Here is a 21964-nt window from a genome sequence, read left to right on the forward strand (position 1 = left end):
AGGACAAAGAAAGAAAAAGAGAGAGAGGGAGACAGCGTGAGAAACAAAAGATAAAAAGTCGTGAGAGAGGGGGAAAAGAAAGGGAGAGGAAGAAAAAAATCCAAAGAGAAATAGAAAGACGGACAGAAAAGAGAAAAGAGAGAAAATGAGATAAAGAAGTTAGAGCAAAAGAAGTTAAAAAGACACAGAGAGAGAAAAAAACAAAGAGCAAGAAAGGAAGAAAAAAAAAGAGAGACACAGAGAGTGAAAGAGACCGAGATTGGGAGAAAAGGGGTGGACAAAAGAGAGGGAGAGGGGGAGGGAGAGGGGGAGGAAGAGAGGGAGAGAGGGAGAAAGAGAGAGAGAGAGAGAAATACTCGTACAGTGTCTTTGTTTGAGGCACCTGGCTTTGGCAACATCAAGTGGACCTATTTCAACCTGCAGCTCGTTTTTCTCTTGCGCTTCTCTGAGTGTTGTCTCGCGGGCCGGATTCAATCCCTTAGCGGGCCTGATCTGGCCCGCAGGCCGCCTCTTTGACACCTGTGGACTAACCCATCTTCCTACGAACCTAGCCTACCAACCACTCACCCATCTACCTACCCACCTACTCAGCTACATACCTATTAACCTACCTACCCAACTACCCAACTACCTACCCACCTACCTACCTCATCACAAACCTACCTAAAGTATGTCACAAAAGTGAATACACCCCTCACATTTTCACAGATTTCTTTGTAATGTTTAATAGAACATCACTGAAGAAACATCGCTTTGACACAATGATAGGTAGTCTCTGTAAAGTTTATATTGCAGAGTCGAGTTATTTTTTCACTCAAGCCCATTGTAAAGCGCTTTGGGAGGTCTTCATTGACTTGAAAAGTGCTATATAAATGCAGACCATTCACTATTTACCATAAAAAAATTGTGTTTAGCCATTAGTAGCTAAACCCCTTGAAAAAAATGTGAGTGCACCCTTAAGTGAGAGTTACTAAAGTTAAATATCCTGTGTGGCGACCATGATTTTGCAGAATCTTTTTAATCCTACTGGCCATTGATTTCACAAATTTCTCCTGGAATGCTCTTACACTCCTCCATGACACCATGACAGAGCTGGGGGATATTCTAGATCTTGTGCTTCTCCACCTTCTGCTTGAGGATGCCCCAAAGATATTCTATTGGATTTAGACCTGGACAGACATACCCAGCTACACAACTACCTACCTACCTACTCATCTACCTACCTAGCCAACGGAACCACCCACCCACCTAGCTACACACCTACCTACCTAATGTATGTCACAATAGTGAATACACCCCTCACATTTTTGCAGATATTTCATTTTAATGTTTAATAAAACATCACTGAAGAAACATCACCTTGACCCAATGTAAGGTAGTCTGTGTGAAGCAGAGTCCATTTATTTTTCCCACTCCAAAAACCTTTAAATATAGCGATTAGTAGCTAAACCCCTGGAAAAAAGTGAGTGCACCCTTAAGTGAGAGTTCCTAAAGTTAAATATCCTGTGTGACCACCATGATTTTGCAGAACCAGAGCCTCACAGATTATGACTGGAATGCTCTTACACTACTCCATGACAACATGACAGAGCTGGGGGATATTCTAGATCGTGTGCTTCTCAGCCTTCCGCTTGAGGATGCCCCAAAGATATTCTATTGGATTTAGACCTGGACAGACATACCCAGCTACACAACTACCTACCTACCTAACTACCCAACTACCTACCTACCTACTCATCTACCTACCTAGCCAACGGAACGACCCACCCACCTAGCTACTAATGTATGTCACAAAAGTGAATACACCCCTCACATTTTTTGCAGATAATTCATTTTAATGTTTAATAAAACATCACTGAAGAAACATCACTTTGACACAATGAAATGTTCTCTGTGTAAAGCTTATATTCCAGAGTCCATTTATTTTTCCACCCCAAAAAAAACTTTAAATATAGCCATTAGTAGCCAAACCCCCCCGAGAAAAGTGAGTGCACCCTTAAGTAAGAGTTCCTAAAGTTAAATATTTGTGTGGCCACCATGATTTTGCAGAACCAGAGCCTCACAGATTATGACTGGAATGCTCTTACACTACTCCATGACAACATGACAGAGCTGGGGGATATTCTAGATCGTGTGCTTCTCAGCCTTCCGCTTGAGGATGCCCCAAAGATATTCAATTGGATTTAGACCTGGCCAGACATACCATGCTACCCAACTATCTGCTGTAAGGTTTCAACATTTTTGTAACTGAAATCTGACTCTGAAGACACTTCTCGTGCCTTTATAAATTCCTTACAGTTGTAGCATGCCCAGAAGTCTGAGAAATTACTGAGCCGAGGTCCACATATAGTCCACATTTTAATTTATTTAGCCGATCAAAGAGTAACAAATGGATCTTTCTTCCTTGCCATTTACAATTGCGTGGAGAAAGAGAGTGACGGCGGCTTCCGGGTTGCCCCTTATATGACACATGGCGATGAACTGTTCACGCCCCATGATCAAGCCTCTGGCTGATTGATCCGCGCCGTCGATGCAAATTTCCCAACCACGATTGAAGAATGGGAGGAGGGGGTGATAGGATGTGCAAATCACCTACTCTTAACAGTACAGGCGAGGTGATAAGTCATTGTTATCTGCAGGGTTGGGTAGGGTTACTTTAACTGGATTACTTTCAATTACTTTTGGATGACTCCAATACCAAATATACAAATAAAAGACAAAATAAACTGAATATGAATACAATGACTAAATGGTGTGCAGGCTTGGGGAGTAACGGAATACACGGAACGACAAAAAAGATGTTGGCAAGCTGTTTGGATTTATTTTCATTTTGTTTCTGTCGCATTTTATGTTAGTTTTGCCAGAGATCAAAGCCAGGAGAGAAAGCTTACCACCTGCTGTGAGTCATCATTTTATTCATAGTTTCTTTTGTCTTTTATTAGCATATTTGCTATTGGAGTCATCCAAAAATAATTGAAAGTAATCCAGTTAAAGCAACCCTACCCAACCCTGGTTATCTGTACAGACTGAAACACAAAAACACATTCCAAAGCACATGCAATTTTACGACATCCTTGTAAAAAGTTTCACTCAAAGCTGAGGTCAAACTGAGGACAAGTGTCTTCAGTATAAGTGGAATAAAACAGCGTATAAAATAGTATATAACTTTAGTACCAACCAAACACACGCCCAACTACCTACCTACCTACCAACCTACCTACCTACCTACCTACCTACCTACCTACCTACCTACCTACCTACCTACTTATTTACCTTCCGTGTGTGGATAGTATGTTTTATTTAAGAGGATAACATAATCACCACTTATTTTCTCAATCTTTATTCTTCACACCACATACTTTATCACCGTGTTTTCTTTTTACCATGTAGGAGGCATCAACCGTGTCGAGGTGCGGGGGTTATCCGGCGGCACCCACTACTTTTTCAAATTGGGGGCATCCACCGAAGTAGGAGCGGGGCCTTATTCGCTGGTCAAGGACATTCGTACGCCCCCTGAACAATACGGTACGTGCTATTCATATCACATATACCAAGTCTTTGTTTTTCATCATTTCTTAAAAACATGCCTGTGACCAATGCTCAAACGCGCACTGCCTGCACATTCTCAGCACTCGAGAAAATCTAGCCGGCGCACAAAAATCAGGGCTCGAAATTGCTAATTAAGAAGGGAATTAAGTCAAAGTTACAGTGCATGAAGGTCAAAATACACGGGTTCCCCTGACGTTGTGTTCTAAATGCGGTATTTTGAAGTCACTGTCAAAGTCTAACGAAGTTGAGTAAAGTCAGTAGAGTTTTTCGAGAACCGGCTCCTTCGGCTCGGCTCACTAAAGAGAACCGGCTCTTTCGGGTTCCAAATTTCTCTTCGGGTTGTTTTTGCTTCTTTAATCCTTACACGACCAATTATTATGCAAAATTGTGCACAAAATGACTAAAAGGAAGAGGGGAGGGGGGAATAGCACAAAAAATAAAAAAATACCAAAATGAAAAAGTAGTGAAAAGCTGAGAAAAAAAGAAACAAAAGGAAGATAAAAAAGAAGGAAAAATTCAGAAAAAAGCCAGAAAAAAGAAAAGAAATGAACTAGGAAAAAAAGTACATAGAGAACAAAAAGAAAAAAGTAACAGCTAGGAAAAAATAACTTTTTTAAAGGAATTAAAAAAAAAAAGAAAAAATAGGGAAAAAGAAGAAAAAGTTTTTGTTGCATTCAAATAATTTATAATTATATCAGGTCAATCTTGTTGCCAACATTGTATCTATCTATCTATCTATCTATCTATCTATCTATCTATCTATCTATCTATCTATCTATCTATCTATCTATCTATCTATCTATCTATCTATCTATCTATCTATCTATCTATCTATCGTACTTCCACTACAGAAAGTGATTAAATACAGTTGTGTTGACTAAAGTTAGTAGAGAACCGGCTTCTTCGGCTCGGCCCACTAAAAGGAACCGACTCTTTCGGGTCCTAAACGGCTCTTTGGGTTGTTTGTGCTTCTTTCATCCCTATATGACCAAATATGATGTAAAATGATGCACAAAATGATTTAAAGGAAGGGGGAATAGAACAAAAAAGAGGAAAATACCAAAGTGAAAAAGTAGTGTAAAGCTGAGAAAAAAAACTAGAGAGAAATAAGAAGGAAAAAAATCAGAAAAAAAACAGAAAAAAACAAAAGAAAGAAACAAAGGAAAAAAGTAAATAGAGAACAAAAAGAAAAAAAGTAATAGCTAGGAAAATATAAACACAATGAGATTTTTTTAAAGGGATTAAAAGATGGAAAAAAAACAGAGAAAAAGAAGAAAAAGTTCGTGTTGCATTCAAATCATTTCCAATTATATCAAGTCAATCTTGTGGCCAACATTGTACTTCCACAAAAACATGTGATTAAATACAGTTCTGTATCGTGCAACCGACTAAATAAGCCCCCAAAAATGTTAGTAGTATGCGACAAAAGATACCAGGAAAAAAAAAAGAAATGAACAAAAACACACTTTTCATGTCGCAAGGTGTGCGGGAAATTGTAACGCTACTCGTATGAAGCCACAAAATCTCATCTCATCTCATCTCATTAGCTGCACCGCTTATCCTCAGTAGGGTCGCGGGAGTGCTGGAGCCCATCCCAGCAATCATCGGGCAGTGGGCAGGGGACACCCTGAACTGGTTGCCAGCCAATCGCTGGGCACACAGGGACAGACAACTCGCTCGCTCATTCACACCTAGGGACAATTTGGACCGGCCAATCCACCTGAAATGCATGTCTTTGGAATGTGGGAGGAAACCGGAGTGCCCGGAGGAAACCCACGCAAGCACGGGGAGAACATACAAACTACGCACAAGAAGTCTGGTAGCTGGATTTGAACCCACACAGGAGGTTCCCAAGACCTTAGAACTGTGCCACACACGCGCTAACCACTGCGCCGCCGGATGATATGCTTCTGCTATTGTCACGTGCCGGCTTCCATGCACAAAGAATTCAAACGTGTGAGTGTGCGTATATGAGATAGAGAAGCTTTTTTGTATGACTCCAATACCAAATATGCTAATAAAAGACAAAAGAAACTAAATATGAATAAAATGATGACTCACAACACGTGGTAAGCTTTCTCTCCTGGCTTTGATCTCTTTGATCTCCGTCAAAACGAACATCAAATGCGAAAGAAACAAAATGAAAATAAATCCAAACAGCTTGCGATCTGACTCTAGTCTCCAGTATCCAGTATCGATCCCGCCTGTCTCTTCCTGTCCAGTATTGACCCCGTCTGTCCGGTATCTGCTCGTCTATCTGGTATCGATCCTGTTTTTCCACGTCGGACTTCTGTCTTACTTCTTCCCCCCAGCGATCACCGAATCACTGGAGTTTGTGTTCACATGCATGACTGCCCCCTTCCCGTAATATAAATCTTGTGTGAAAACGTTACGCATCTGGGTCCTTCACCTGTTCAGGTTCTGACATTGAGGTGTGTCATGCAGGGTTGGGTAGGGTTACTTTAACTGGATTACTTTCAATGACTTTTGGGTTACTCCGATACCAAATATGCTAATAAAAGACAAAAGAAACTAAATATGAATAAAATGATGACTCACAACACGTGGTAAGCTTTCTCTCCTGGCTTTGATCTCCGGCAAAACGAACATAAAATGCGACAGAAACAAAATGAAAATAAATCCAAACAGCTTGCCAACATCATTTTTGCCGTTCCATGCATTCCGTTACTCCCCAAGCCTGCACAAAATTTTGTCATTTTATTCATATTTAGTTTCTTTTGTCTTTTATTAGCATATTTAGTATTGGAGTAATCCAAAAGTAATTGAAAGTAATCCAGTTAAAGTAACCCTACCCAACCCTGATCGCCTCTAAATTCGAACCCTTCCTCGAATAAACAGTGACGTCAGGCCCAAACTGAACGTCCATTTAATGCAGGGGATTCAAACTCGTTTTAGCTGGGGGCCACAAATGCTATAAAAAATCTCGCGGGGGGCCGGACTAGTAAATTTAAGAGAAAAAGAGAAAAAGACAGAGAGGGAGGGAAAAAGAGAGCGATAAACAGATAGGGAGAACAAGGGAGACAGAGTAACGGTGAGAGAAAATAAGAGAAGGGGGGGAATGAATATAGAGGGAAAAAGAAAGTGAAAAAAGAGAAAGATAAAAAGAATAAGAGAAGTGAAATGACAGAAAGAAAAAGAGTCAGCAGGAGAAAAAGTGACAAAGTGAGGAGAGAGAGAGAGAGAGAGAGAGAGGTCAAAAAGGGAAAGAAAGAGGGCGAGAAAGAAAGAGAAAAATAGCAAGAAAGAGAATTAAAGTGGAGAGAGAGAGAGAGAGAGAGAGAGAGAGAGAGAGAGAGAGAGAGAGAGAGAGAGAGAGAGAGAGAGAGAGAGAGAGAGAGAGAGAGAGAGAGAGAGAGAGAGAGAGAGAGAGAGAGAGAGAGAGAGGTCGAAAATGGGAAAGAAAGAGGGTGAGAATTAAAGTGTAAATAGGACAGAGAAAATAGAAAGAGAGCAAGACAAAAAAATAAAGAGCTAGAGAGTGCAAGAGAAATAGAGAGAGAGAGAGAGAGAGAGAGAGAGAGGTCAAAAAGGGAAAGAAAGAGGGTGAAAAAGAAAGAGAAAAATAGAAAGAAAGAGAATTAAAGTGTAAATTGGAGAGAAAATAGAAAGAGAGCAAGACAGAGAAAAAGAAAAAGCTAGAGAGTGCAAGAGAAATAGAGAAATGAGAGAGAGAGAGAGAGAGAGAGAGAGAGAGAGAGAGGGGGGAGAGAGAGAGAGAGAGAGAGAGGCCGAAAAAAGGAAAGAAAGAGGGTGAGAATGAAAGAAAGAAAAATAGAAAGAAAGAGAATTAAAGTGTAAGTTAGAGAGAGAAAACAGAAAGAGAGCAAGACAGAGAAAAAGAAAGAGCTAGAGAGTGCGAGAGAAATAGAGAAATGAGAGAGAGAGAGAGAGAGAGAGAGAGAGAGAGAGAGAGAGAGAGAGAGAGAGGCCGAAAAAAGGAAAGAAAGAGGGTGGGAATGAAAGAAAGAAAAATAGAAAGAAAGAGAATTAAAGTGTAAGTTAGAGAGAGAAAACAGAAAGAGAGCAAGACAGAGAAAAAGAAAGAGCTAGAGAGTGCGAGAGAAATAGAGAAATGAGAAAGAGAGAGTGAACAGGAGAAAGAAAAAGAGCGAGAAATAAATCAAAATGAAGTGAGTCAGAGAGACATGGAGAAATACTACCACAATTGTTTTGCAAGTGTTAAACCCAGTTTGGTGACATCCTGTGGAAATATTCAAAACTACACCTCATTTTCCTCTTGCGCTTCTCTCACTGTTGTCTTGCGGGCCGGATTTAAACCATCGGTGGGCCTGATCTGGCCCACAAACCGCCTGTTTGACACATGTGATTTAATGGGATAGTTTCTGTGAAGAAACGATTGGAGGTAATTGCTCTGTGTATCCGCTGCTCCTTTATTTTGGATTGTTGTTATGTAGAAAAAGAAAATCCAATGCATTCTGGGTAAACATGAAAATGGATTCGAAAATAATCGTTATCAACTCCGTAATGACTTGAGTGGCTATTAAATGGTGATTATTTTGCCAATTTGAAGTTGCAAAATAAGTAGAAAAGATTGTTTTTTTTTCTCCATAAATAAAAGTTAAAAGGCAGCACGGCGGCGCAGTGGTTAGCGCTTGTCCGGCACAGTTCATGTCATGGGAACCTGTTGTGGGTTCAAATCCAGCTCCAGACTTCCTGTGCGGAGTTTGTATGTTCTCCCCGTGCTTGCGTGGGTTTCCTCCGGGCACTCCGGTTTCCTCCCACGTTCCAAAAACATGCATTTCAGGTGGATTGGTAGGTCCAAATTGTCCCTAAGTGTGAATGAGTGAGCGAATTGTCTGTCCCTGTGTGCCCTGCGATATTAAATTCCGGACTATAAGCCGCTACTTTTTTCCCAATGTTCAACCCTGCGGCTTATTCAGTGATGCGGCCAACTTATGTTACTCCACGCATCGGCCCGGTATTGCAGCACCTCCGAGAACGGTGCATTCGCACTGATCGCTGCTTGGCCCTGTGGCTAGGACCTTGACTCAGCCTCTTGGCTGGGAGCAAGTGTCTCGGCCTCTTGGCTTTGTAGTATATTATGATTTGACCAATAACGGATAATGGATAATTGATAAAGAATGCAATTGGCTGGCAACCAGTTCAGGGTGTCCCCTGCCCACTGCCTGGAGATGGCTGGGATGGGCTCCAGCCCCCCCGCGACCCTAATGAGGATAAGCGGTACGGCTAATGAGATGGGAGATGAGATGAGATAAAGAATATAGAACAATAAACCTTTACGGTAATCTGTATGGAAAAATATCCATCCATCCATCCATTATCTGCACTGTTTATCCTCAGTAGGGTTGCGGGGGTGCTGGAGCCCATCCCAGCCATCTTCAGGCAGTGGGCAGGGAACACCCTGAACTGCTTGCCGACCAATCACAGGGCACACAGGGACGGACAATCCGCTCGCTCATTCCCACCTAGGGACAATTTGGACCGGCCATTTCACCTGACATGCATGTTTTTGGAATGTGGGAGGAAACTGGAGTGCCCGGAGGAAACCCACGCAAGCACGGGCAGAACATGCAAACTCCACACAGGACGTTCGATCTCATGACTTCAGAACTGTGCCGCACACACGCTAACCACTGCACCGCCATGCTTGTTTATTTACCATCCATCCATCCATGATCCGTACCGCTTATCCTAAGTAGGGTCGTGGGGGTGCTGGAGCCCATCCCAGCCATCTTCAGGCAGTGGGCAGGGGACACCCTGAACTGGTTACCAGCCAATCACAGGGCACACAGGACAGACAATTCACTCGCTCATTCACACCTAGGGACAATTTGCACCGGCCATTTAACCTGACATGCATGTTTTTGGAATGTGGGAGGAAACCGAAGTGCCCGGAGGAAACCCACGCAAGCACGGGGAGAACATGCAAACTCCGCACAGGAAGTCCGGTAGTTGGATTTGAACCCACACAAGAGGTTCTCAAGACCTTAGAACTGTGCCTGTACACGGGCTAACCACTGCTCGGAGGAAACCCACACAAGCACGGGGAGAACATGCAATCTCCACTCAGGAGGTTCGATCTCATGACCTCAGAATTGTGCCGCACTCATGCTAACCACTGTGCCGTCGTGCTGCCCTACGGAAACATCTATACATCTCTAATTCTATTGAATCGAATGTTCTTTTGAATAGAGTTGGACATCCACGCTGTGACGGGCATCATCGTTGGAGTGTGTCTGGGGCTCATATGCATCCTCCTCTGCATGTGTTTCAGTTTCCGCAACACCAAGACCAGGTATTGTAGCTCAGTCTGAGACCCCTCAAGTATTTTACTCATTTTTGCTGGGATTACTGACCACCAGTGTTCCCTCTAAGCTGCACATTCTCAGCGCACAAGAAAATTTAGCCAGCGCACAAAAATCAGGGCTCAAAATTACTCATTAAGAAACGACTTAAGTCAAAGTTACAGTGCATGAAGGTAAAAAGACACGGGTTCCCCTGACGTTGTGTCCCAAATGCGTTTTTTTTTTTAAGTCGAGTCGAAGTGGAACGAAGTTGAGTAAAGTTAGTAGAGAACCGGCTTCTTCGGCTCGGCTCACTAAAAGGAACCGACTCTTTCGGGTCCTAAACGGCTCTTCGGGTTGTTTGTGCTTCTTTCATCCCTATATGACCAAATATGATGTAAAATTATGCACAAAATGATTTAAAGGAAGCACACAAGAAAATCTAGCCAGCTCACAAAAATCAGGGCTCGAAATTGCTAATTAAGAAGGGAATTAAGTCAAAGTTACAGTGCATGAAGGTAAAAAATACACGGGTTCCCCTGACGCTGTTTTTTAAATGCGGTATTTTGAAGTCAATCTCAAAGTCGAACAAGGTTGAGTAAAGTCAGTAGAGTTTTTCGAGAACCGGCTTCTTCGGCTCGGCTCACTAAAGAGAACCGGCTCTTTGGGTCCCAAACGGCTCTTCAGGTTGTTTTTACTTCTTTAATCCCTACACGACCAATTATTATGCAAAATTGTGCACAGAATGACTTAAAGGAAGGGAGAATAGAACAAAAAAGAGAAAAATAAGTGAAAAAGTAGGGTAAAGTGCTTACTGAAAGTCTTGGACCCTAAGAACAGGCTTTAAACTTAAAGCTAAAAAACTAAGAATATTTTCTAAGAATCAACAAAATGTGAGACACAATCCTGAAGTAGAAACCCATGATTTCCATCCATTTTCTGCACGGCTTATCCTCAGCAGTGGTGGGAGTATCATGCTCTGGGGTTGCTTTTCTTCAGCAGGGACTGGGAAGATCATTAGAGTATGGAATACAGGGCGATTCTGGAAGAAAATCCGTGAAGTCTACAAGAGACCCGGGTATGGGGTGCAGGTACTCTTTCCTACAGGACAACGACAACAAACATAAAGCAAAATCTTTAAGCAATATTAAGGTATTAAATGTCCAGCCCAAAGTCCAGACCTCAGTACTATAGAACTTCTGTGGAAATATCTGAATAAAAAAACGATCACCATAAAACCTTAAGGAACATGAGCTGTTTTGTAAGGAAGAATGGACAAATATGTACCGTTAATTCCGGACTACAAGCCGCTACTTTTTTCCCTAACGTTCAACCCTGCGGCTTATTCAGTAATGCGGCCAATTTATGTAATTTTTCTCACTGCCGCTAGCGGCGCTCAAGGGTTGCTACCATTAACTGCCCTGTCAAAGTTATATTATTATTATTAAAGCTTTGAAAACTCTCTCGGTATACCGTCTTTCTTTGTAGATATGTGTAACCCATGTATAATATGTATTTGCAACTGTATATTTTTGTAATGTATTTATTTGTATTTATTTTAGACACTTATTCTGATATGTTTTGCACGGGTGAACGGAAAAAGAAGGGGCGGAACAAACGCGGGGTGCCGAGTTTAAGTGGGGACCGCTAAAGGTGAAGGACAGACAAGGAAAGAAGAGGGGGTAAAAAGTTGGTTAAAGAAAAAGGAGCTGTGTGAGTAAATGTGTTCATCTGATATATTTTTCCCACCCTTACCTTTGGTAATATACACTTTTTTCCTTGGATTACTTTCAACGGGACCCGGACTCTGCAGGTCTGCATCAAACCTTAAGTACCGGTATCATTTTCTGTTCATTTTGCCGGCTGTGATTTTTGGACTGTGGACTTTAATGAAGGACATTTAGTTTCAATCGCGGGACTTGAAGTCGGGTTTGGGTTAATTTTGTGTTTGTGTTACATGTTGTTTACATGCGGCTTATCTACAGGTGCGGCTTGTGTATGTACAAAATCGGTTTTCCTCTTAAAAAGTGGTGGGTGCGGCTTATAATCAGGTGCGCTCTATAGTCCGGAATTTACGGTATGTTTAAAGATGTGCAAAACTTATAGAAACGTAACCCTAAAGACTTGTGGCTCTGATCGCAGCAAAGGGAGGTTATACAAAGTATTAACTCATGGGGGGGCAATATTATTGCAACCCCTATATATATATATATATTTGTCAGCGCAATATAAATATTGAATACATCTGGTTTAATTTCATGATTTTGTCTCACATTTAATTGATTCTTAGAAAATGTTTAAAGTTTTTTGGGTTGGTTTGAAGCCTGAAAAATGGCCATATGTCAAAAAGTTCTTGGGGGGCAATACTTTTGCAAGGCACTGTCATAAGTCCATTTCCTTTGCATGTGTCCTACATAGAGGGGTATCAGGGGGCTTGGACTCCACAGCAGTGACCCCCCAGCACAGGCGAACTGGTTTCACAAGTCCCGCCCATGAACCAGAGTGCAACGATTGCCACGAGTTGGAGACACTCATGTCCACCCCGGGCCAAGAGTCCAGCCAGTTGTCCACAGAAGTCCCCGAGGAGCAGAGCCTGATGGTGAGCGCCACCACCTGGACGGGAAAAGTGAAATACGTCGATATGACACTGTTGCGATTTTCAGGCTGCTTGGAACGGCTCCATCAGTCATAACTGGGCCAATAGAATCACGCGATACAGGGACACCGTCACTGAAGACTCACAGGGATTGGACGTCGAAGAACCCAACCTGAAGAACAATACGGTAGATGGACACATCACTCGATTCATTCAGCTGTTAAGATGCCGCATGAATAATCTTTGCATATACATAGCAGTGTTCTCGTTTGCCCTGGATGCATTATTTTTGCTGGGGACGCATCGTCTCAAATCAACGTGTGTCCCCGGGACGCAACTTTTTTGACACGAAATTGTCATTATCATTTTTTAACAAAGATTTACCGCACTCCAAACTTTTCGTCAGGCAGATCCGCCATTGTTGTTTTGGTCTCGCGGTTCGAGTTTTCGTCCGCACGCTGATCTCCGGTTCGAGTAGTGAAAGTCCGTCTCTTTTTAGAGAACCGGCTTTTTCGGCTCAACTCGTTAAAGAGCCGGCTCTCAAACGGCTCACTTGCTTTGATGCATTATATAACGAATGATGATGTTGTATAAAGAAGTTAAGAAAAAAAGGAAGTATAAAAGTAGGAAATGAAAAAAGACAGGTTTGTGGTGATCCCTTTAATGCAGAAAATGAATAAATAATTTGAATAAGAAAATGATTATTCTACTTAATTATATTTGCATGTATTATTTCCTTCTACAGTGAACGTCCAAGCGACTTCATTTTTGAACTTTTTTTTATAATAAACCTCATTCATGTCGAGCAACTCGGTGTCTCACAACTAAATGTTCATTAACAATATATATGATGCAGTGGAACCTCGGTTCTCGACCATAATCCGTTCCAGAACCCTGTTCGAAAACCGATTTGTTCAATCACCGAATTCGTTTTTCCCATTAAAAGTAATGTAAAATCGTTTTAATCCGTTCCAACACCCTGAATGTTTACCATGAACGTCAACATGAAGCTAACCCAGGCCAATCGTACGTTCGCGTTAGCGTAATCTTCCGTACGAAAGATTACGCTAACACGAACGTGTAAAAAAAAAAAAATCAGGTCGTTCAGACGTCATTTAGCACCCGGGTCTCTACAAAAAGTGGCTAGCGCTTCATTGGAGAGGGAGCTCAGTTCCAACACCCTGCATGTTTTACGTAAAAATACGACAGTTTGTAAGGGCATGGAGCACACTAAATTTTGGGGACCCATAGATCTCTGTTGGGACCCATAGATTTTTGAGCATGCGAGTCCCCGGGACCCATCACTTCTCACAGGTAAAATGAACACTGACATAGGTGCCTCAACATATGACCTTAATTCGTTCCAGGATTTGGCTTGTACCTCTAATTGCTCTGTTACTGAGCGAATTTACCTGCTACGAAATCATAACCAACTAATTGATCCGTTCCCAAACTAGCAAAAGCATCTAATTTAACCCTAGATAGTGTTAGGAATTAAATATTAAAATGTACCGTTTACCAAATTGTTCGAATTAGTTATCTGACTCCATTAACCAAACACAACCTACATTCACCTAACACTGTGCGCTCGTTTTTTGATGGAAAAGATGAACAAGAGACCGACATTTCCACACGGGGGCAGATTTAATTTCTTTAACAATTTAACTAAGTGAACTCGGCCGAATTAGTCGAATGAGTGTCGTCGGAGTCTCTGGGCAGCCTCCTCTCTCTCTCGTTCTCCAGCCTTCTCCTCTCGGCCCACGTCTTTCTGCAAGATGGTGTGCCGGCTCCTCCCATGGGCGTGCCCATGATAGATAGATAGATAGATAGATACTTTATTCATCCCCTAAGGGAAATTCACAGCCCAACGTGAGCTACACCACCTCGTCGCGATGTCTGGAAAACTCAAAACAGCAGAGCGTTTCTCAAAACATTGCCTGCCGTCCTTTGTCATCAGGGCCTTTCTGCGTCGTCGGATGTAATATAGTAATAATATAATATAATATAATAATATCACCCCGCGACCCTTATCAGCCTTCACGCCATGCCTGTAAACAATATTTCTTACCAGGGTGCCCTGAACTTTCACTGCTCATTGAACTTAAGCCTACTCGGTGAAAATCTTCATTGACCTGAATAAATGTAACTTGTATTCAATCGTATAAAATCCTTTATAGTCAAATACATAAAATCCTTCAATAGGAAAAAAACACATCTCCTTGATGACTGAAGACGCATTTCAATAGTACAAAAGTCAATTCCATTGAAGTTGGGAAAAAGTTTAAAATGTCAGTAAAATTAGAATAGAATGACTTGCAAACCTTTTCTAACCCATATTTAAATGAATACACCACAAAGACAAGATTATCCATGTTCAAACTCATAAACTTTATTTCCATAAGCAAATAATGATAAACTTAGAATTTTATAATTGCAACAAGTGCCAAAGTAGTTGGGAAAGGGGCTTCTTCACCATTGTGTTACATCACCTTTCCTTTTAATAACACTCAATAAACGTTTAGGAAGTGAGGAGACTAGTTGTTGAATCGTTGATAGTGGAATCCTTTCCCATTCTTGCTTTATGTACAGCTTCAGCTGTTCAACAGTCCGGGGTCTCCTTTGTCTTATTCTGCGCTTTATAATGCGCCACACATTTTCAATGGGAGACAGGTCAGGACTGCAGGCAGGCCAGTCAAGCACCCGCACCCTCTTACTACGAAGCCACGCTGTCGTGAGACGTGCAGTGTGTGGCTTGGCATTATCCTGCTGGAAGAAGCAAGGGCGCCCATGGTAAAGATTCTGTTTGGATGGCAACATACTTTGTTCCAAAACCTGAATGTACTTTTCTGCATTAATGGTGCCTTCACAGATGTGCAGGTTACCCATTCCTTGGCCACTCATGCACCCCCATACCATCACAGATGCTGGCTTTTGCACTTTGCGTGCATAACAGTCTGGGTGGTTCTGTTCTTCTTTGGACCGGAGGACACGACGTCCACAATTTCCAAACACAATTTGGAAAACTGACTCATCAGACCACAGAACACTTTTCCACTTTGTATCAGTCCATTTTAGATGGGCTCGGGCCCAGAGAACCCTGCGGCGTTTCTGGATGTTGTTGATGAATGGCTTACGCTTTGCAACATAAAGTTTTAACCCACACTTACGGATATAGCGTCGAACTGTATTGACTGACAGTGGTTTTCCAAAGTGTTCCTGAGCCCATGTGGTGATGTCCTTCACACATTGATGTCGGTTCTTAATGCAGTACCGCTTGAGGGCTCGGAGGTCACGGGCATTCAATAATGGTTTACGGCCATGCCGTTTACGCACAGTGATTTCTCCAGATTCCCTGAACCTTTTCACAATATTATGGACTGTAGATGATGATATCCCTAAATTCCTTGCAATTGTACTTTGAGGAATGTTGTTTTTAAACTGTTCAACAATTTGCTCACGCAGTTGTTCACAAAGAGGTGAACCTCGCCCCATCCTTGCATGTGAATGACTTAGCTTGTTCGGGTCTCCCTTTTTTATACCCAGTAACAACTCTCACCTGTTGCTAATTCATCTGTTCACCTGCAAATAGTTGGTTGATTTCCATTCATCCACTTTCTGAGTAGTTATTGACACCTGTCCCAACTATTTTGGCACGTGTTGCTGTCATCAAATTACAGAGTTGATGATTTTCTCCCAAAACAATAAAGTTTATGAGTGAAGACAATAAATATGTTGTCTTTGCTGTGCATTCATTGAAATATGGGTTGAAAAGAATTTGCAATTTACTTGGATCAATTTTTATTTGCAATTAACACACTTTCCCAACTTCATTGGAATTGAGTTTTGTAAATAAACATAAAACTACAACTGATTTTACTTTCTAAAGATCTGTTAAAGAAAAACTCATCCAAGGAGATTTGTCTCTGCCTCCCCTTCAAAATTTCACAGAAATGCATAAGGCAAATGTTATTAATAGGAGCTGTAGCACGACCACTTTCCACTTAACCCACACCTTTCTAATCTCCGTTGTAGACGCCAACTTCTCTTGCTCGTCCTCATTTTTCCTGCTGTTCTTCAACTCCTCTGTTTTCAGCTCGTCCCAGCTCAGTAAAAACTTACGCTAGTGGTGAGCGGTCTCAAGTAGTCAGCGATCTCTCGTGGAAGCCCCAGGAATGCTAAGTGTTGGATTTTCCGTCGCGCGTCGAGCAAAATTTTTGTTCCAAATAACTCTCGGATATTAAAATGATCTCGTAGGTGACTTGGGTTAGTTAAATATAGGTAAGTTAATTTCAATGTCCTGTCCTTGCAGGACTGTCCAAGCGCATCCCCGTCCAGTAACCAGGTGGAAGCTGAGGTCATCGTCCACTCTGAGCTGTCTGACCCAGTCAGCGGGAAAGATAAGTCGGACAGCGGCCGGGCCACAGACTCCGAAACCACATCAAGTCCCTCAATAGGACAGACTGATGAAGGTCTCCTTGATAAACAATCGCTGGTTCCAAACCAGCAAAGTCTTCCTCCAGCAACACTGGTGACTGACCACAATGAGGAGCCAGAGGACAGGTCGGCGAAGGCCGCTAGTGCCGGCCCAATGCAGGACTCAGGGCTTACCAATGGCTTCCACACCCCGAAGAAACTGCAACCCGGGTCCAAACCCGGGGAAAATGGAGACATTGGACGCTGCCCTTCAGCACAAACCAAGACCAAGTCTACCTGTCTCACCCCTTCTCCTTTTCTCACTTCAGGCCTGGTCCGCCCTACCTCAGTAGCACAGGGTTACCTGTGCCAGTAGCTCCTGCGTAACGGGTACAGCAATTCTTACCACGGACTATTGTGTGCACCCGCCTCATTGTCGGATTTCGTTTTGTACTTTGAATCCACACTTTCATACATATGTAAATATACGATAGTCTATTTTTAGAGGTAACGTGCTTGTTTTTGGAGTATGCATCGTAGCCATACATTCCTGAGCTGTGAAAACAGAAGGATTCGGCACCGACCTCTGGATACCAGACGTAAGACGGGAACCGAGACGGTTCTTACTATGGATTGTAAGAATGTACAGCACCCGTGTCTCTTTTTGGCCTCATGTTGTCTCAGGGTCACGTACACACAACTGGAATATGTGCCAGTGGGTCTCTAATGTTCATATGCCAAGTTACACACATTTTGAAGCGTACCATTTTGTATTTCCATAGGATGACTGTGTTACTCTTGGCTTCACGTAAGCCACTGAAAGGTAGAGTTGGTTTAATCTATTTCTGTCATGTTGGGGGAGAATGGATGGATGGAAGAATATTTGGTTGGTTGGTTGGTTGGTGGGTAAGTTGTTAGGAGAAAAATTGTGAAAATGTGCACAACTTGGGCTTTTCCTCAAGCTTATTCCAAGCATTACTTGATTTCACGTGCCAAACCCACTTTGATATTTGATATACCGTAAATTCTGGACTATAGAGCGCACCGGATTATAAGCCGCACCCACCACATTTTAAGAGGAAAACCGATTTTGTACATACACAAGCCGCACCCGTATACAAGCCGCATGCGCCCACATTCAAACATGTAACACAAACACAAAATTAACCCAAACCCGACTTCAAGTCCGGCGATTGAAACTAAATGTCCTTCATTAAGGTCCACGGTCCAAAAATCACAGCCGGCGAAATGAACGGAAAATGATACCGGTACTTAAGGTTTGATGCAGACCTGCGGAGTCGGGGTCCCGTTGAAAGTGATCCAAGGAAAAAAGTGTATATTTCCAAAGGTAAGGGTGGGAAAAATATATCAGATGGACATATTTACTCACGCAACTCCTTTTTCTTTAACCAACTTTTTACCCCCTCTTCTTTCCTTGTCTGTCCCTCACCTTTAGCGGTCCCCACTTAAACTCAGCAACCCGCGTTTGTTCCGCCCCTCATTTTTTGTTCACTCGCAAAACATATCAGAATAAGTGTCTAAAATAAATAAAAATAAATACATTACAAAAATATACAGTTTCAAATACATAGTATACATGGGTTACACATATTTACAAAGAAAGACGGTTCACCGAGAGAGTTTTCAAAGCTTTAATAATAATAATAATATAGCTTTGACAGGGCAGTTAATGGTAGCAACACTCGAGCGCCGCTGGCGGCAGTTTGAAAAATTACATAAATTGGCCGCATCACTGAATAAGCCGCAGGGTTGAAAGTTAGGGAATAAAGTAGCGGCTTATAGTCCGGAATTTACGGTAGTAGTGTTATTTAATACAGGAGCCCCCCGGGATACAACATTCATGCATTCTGAGTTGGACATCTTAAAGCGAAACTGCGGTCTAGCTGGGAATAGTTACATACGTGTAGGGATTTTTCTAGCTTTAATTTTAAAAACCGTTAGGATTGAAAGGAATTATTCTTGACTGCATTCAGTAAACGAATTTGCCTCTAGGTGTTGCTTGTGCTCCACCATAAATCTAGAATTTCCTACACTGATAAAAATTGAAATTACTTTGAGTTCTTTGGAGTTCTGATAGAAATCAGTAATCCCAAGAAAATGGATTCAATGAACTAGGACAAATAAAATAGCACACATAATTTATTAACACAGAGAATTAATGGTAGGAAAACAAAATGGAAGGGTAGGGGCCGAAGATTATGGCAATTTTTGACTGCTTAAATCTTGAAGTTACTAGCACAAAAAGAAAGTTCTCCGCTATAATGCTAGACGATTTGGGGGGATTCAGTCGTACAGAAAATAATGCTCATTCCCAAGAACCAGCAAACATGGTGTTAAATCTGAAACCGTCCTTTTACTTTACTGAGAGATTTGGTCTCATGCTCCAGTCGGTTGCAAAGTTTGGCCCACGCGGCCGTCATGCGAGCAGTAGAAAACAGGGCGAGCTATCGATCAGCTCCTCTTTTTATATGGACCAGGGACGCTTGACCAGATCATGCAGAAATCTAAAACCACCAGGATCAGATGATGGTGTTTGAAGTGGCTAAACTTGTTAGAAGGCCAAAGAAGTAAGAAGCTTGCGTGATGTTCTGTACTGGAAAATGCCCCTCTAATCGACATGATTACGTACGGTGAGAACATTATTTTATAAACAGTCAAACAAAAAATGTGGGAGTCAATTTTGTGCTAGGCTTATTTGTTCTACACTAATAAGCTAATATACGCTAATAAGCTAATATATTCCAAATTCCCAAGACCCCATACAAAAACATTAAAATAACAAAATAGTATATAGTTGATACTAAAGTGCTACAATTTGCTTACTATTTAATAATATTTTAAATAGATATACATGTAAAGGACAGAGTAGCAGGTGGATGCGTAAAGGTGAAACAACTACGGCATATTTAAAATTTAAACGTTTTTAAACTTCCGTTTGCAAAGATTGGGCTTTGATCGCCTTATTGTTTTTAATAATAGTCCCGCTGGTCGATTGGCTACAGTATATTCCTGAAGTTAAACGATGCATGTGCCTTCTTTGTAAAATCACTGACTTTTGTTTCCATGGTTGTCATGTTTTTGCATATCCCTATCGCATCACTGCAAACCTACAATACAGTGTTTTATCGTCGACTCTCAGACTCTCTACGAACTAAGGCAAGACTCTGTACTCTGTAGTTAAGCCAATAGCATATTAGCTAGGTTGGGTAGGGTTACTTTAACTGGATTACTTTCAATTACTTTTGGATTACTCCAATACCAAATATGCTAATAAAAGACAAAATAAACTAAATATGAATAAAATGAACTGGTCAATAGCCGGGACGGGGGAGCAAGGGCGGTAACGAGTCCAGAAAAGAGGTCGGCAACAGGTATCAGGCAGGAAACAGGGCAAAACAGGTCGATGGCCGAGATAGAAGAGCAGGGCAGAAACGGGTCCAGAAACAGGTCGGCAACAGGTAACAGGCAGGAGAAAACAGAGCAGGAGAATCTCAGAAGCTTGCCTAGCTGAATGCATAGGTTCGCAGACAGTCTGACAGTTTCCTCATGGAAGACGGGGGTTTAAAAAGGATCAGGGAGCCAATCAGCGACTAGGGTTGTTGGCGCCAACGGGGCATTCGCAGGTGCCCCGAATCCAGGGTTGGGTAGGGTTACTTGAACTGGATTACTTTCAAATACTTATGGATTACTCCAATACCAAATATGCTAATAAAAGACAAAATAAACTGAACATGAATAAAATTACTAAATTGTGTGCAGGCTTGGGGAGTAACGGAACACATGGAACGGCAAAAATGATGTTGGGAAGCTGTTTGGATTTATTTTCATTTTGTTTCTGTCGCATTTTATGTTCGTTTTTCCGGAGATCAAAGAGATCAAAGCCAGGAGAGAAAGCTTACCATGTGTTGTGAGTCATTTTATTCATATTTAGTTTTTTTTGTCTTTTATTAGCATATTTGGTATTGGAGTCATCCAAAAGTCATTGAAAGTAATCCGGTTAAAGTAACCCTGCCAACCAAGTGGAATATAATTCTGAGGCGTCCGCATTAGTCATTGCTTTGACCACAACTCAGCAGGAAAAAAAAACAAAAAATATTCAAAATCATTCCGACTCCTTCTCAACCGCCACTACCTCATTTCTTTTTCAGGATTCCGTGGTGCTTTTACGGCTTCTGTATAACTAGCATCCTTTCCAGTGTTCTTTCTTAAGAAACGACCTTTCTTTACGAGACGACATGCCGAAGCACCTCAGCTAGGACAATACATGCTAAGCGTGACGCTAAAATCCATTTTGGATTCTCTTAAATCGTTCAGGAGTGAGTCAAGTGACCTATCGATGATTTCGACCTTGATATGTTGTTGTTACGTTCTTCGATCTGTCTGTAATGTCATTTTTCAGCTGTGACATTATGATGTAGCTGTCAGAACAGTGTTCTTTCATCGTTGCCTGGTTTTGCTTTTGTGCGTACTTCTTAAGAATTCTTAAAGATGTAAAAATGAAGGAGAAAACTTTGCATTTGGTGTTTTTTTTTGTTACACAAATAAAAAACGGGTAGAAACAATATTTTTTGGTGTACAGTAATCCCTTGCTGTACTGTGATTTACTCTTACTGGTTTATCTACTTAGCGGATTTTCATCAGGTATTGTGTGCTGCATTCTGATTGGCTTAACAGAGAAAGATGCTTTCTATCGCCAACAAAACTGGACCAAAAATTTAAATTACTTTGAGTTCTTTGGAGTTCTGATACAAATCACTAATCCCAAGAAAATGAATTCAATGAACTAGGACAATGAAAATAGCACACGTAATTTATTAACACAGAGAATTAATGGTAGGAAAACAAAAAGGAAGTGTAGGGGCCGAAGATTATGGCAATTTTCGACCGCTTAAATCTTAAAGTTACTAGCACAAAAAGTTTTCTGCTATAATGCTAGACGATTTGGGGGAATTCAGTCGTACAGAAAATAATGCTCATTCCCAAGAACCAGCAAACATGGTGTTAAATCTGAAACCGTCCTTTTACTCGTGTTCCGGTTGGTTGCAAAGTATGGCCCACGCGGCCGTCATGCGAGCAGTAGAAAACCGGGAGAGCTATC

The 21964-nt window shown here is 41.7% G+C and overlaps 1 protein-coding gene across 1 annotated transcript in view; it reads left to right on the forward strand.

The window, feature by feature from the left end:
• igdcc4 (immunoglobulin superfamily, DCC subclass, member 4) overlaps positions 1 to 21430 on the forward strand; it is a 156841-nt gene extending 135411 nt beyond the window's left edge. The window contains 5 exon segments of the mRNA XM_088333509.1: positions 3391 to 3525; positions 9745 to 9847; positions 12255 to 12435; positions 12500 to 12619; positions 16742 to 21430. Of these exon segments, the coding sequence (XP_088189635.1) occupies positions 3391 to 3525; positions 9745 to 9847; positions 12255 to 12435; positions 12500 to 12619; positions 16742 to 17221 (1019 nt within the window). The 3' untranslated portion in view covers positions 17222 to 21430.
• The last annotated feature ends 534 nt before the right edge of the window (positions 21431 to 21964 follow it).

Source organism: Urocampus carinirostris, chromosome 4 (genome assembly GCF_059441175.1).
Source record: "Urocampus carinirostris isolate Australia breed hairy pipefish chromosome 4, RoL_Ucar_1.0, whole genome shotgun sequence".
NCBI lineage: Eukaryota > Metazoa > Chordata > Actinopteri > Syngnathiformes > Syngnathidae > Urocampus > Urocampus carinirostris.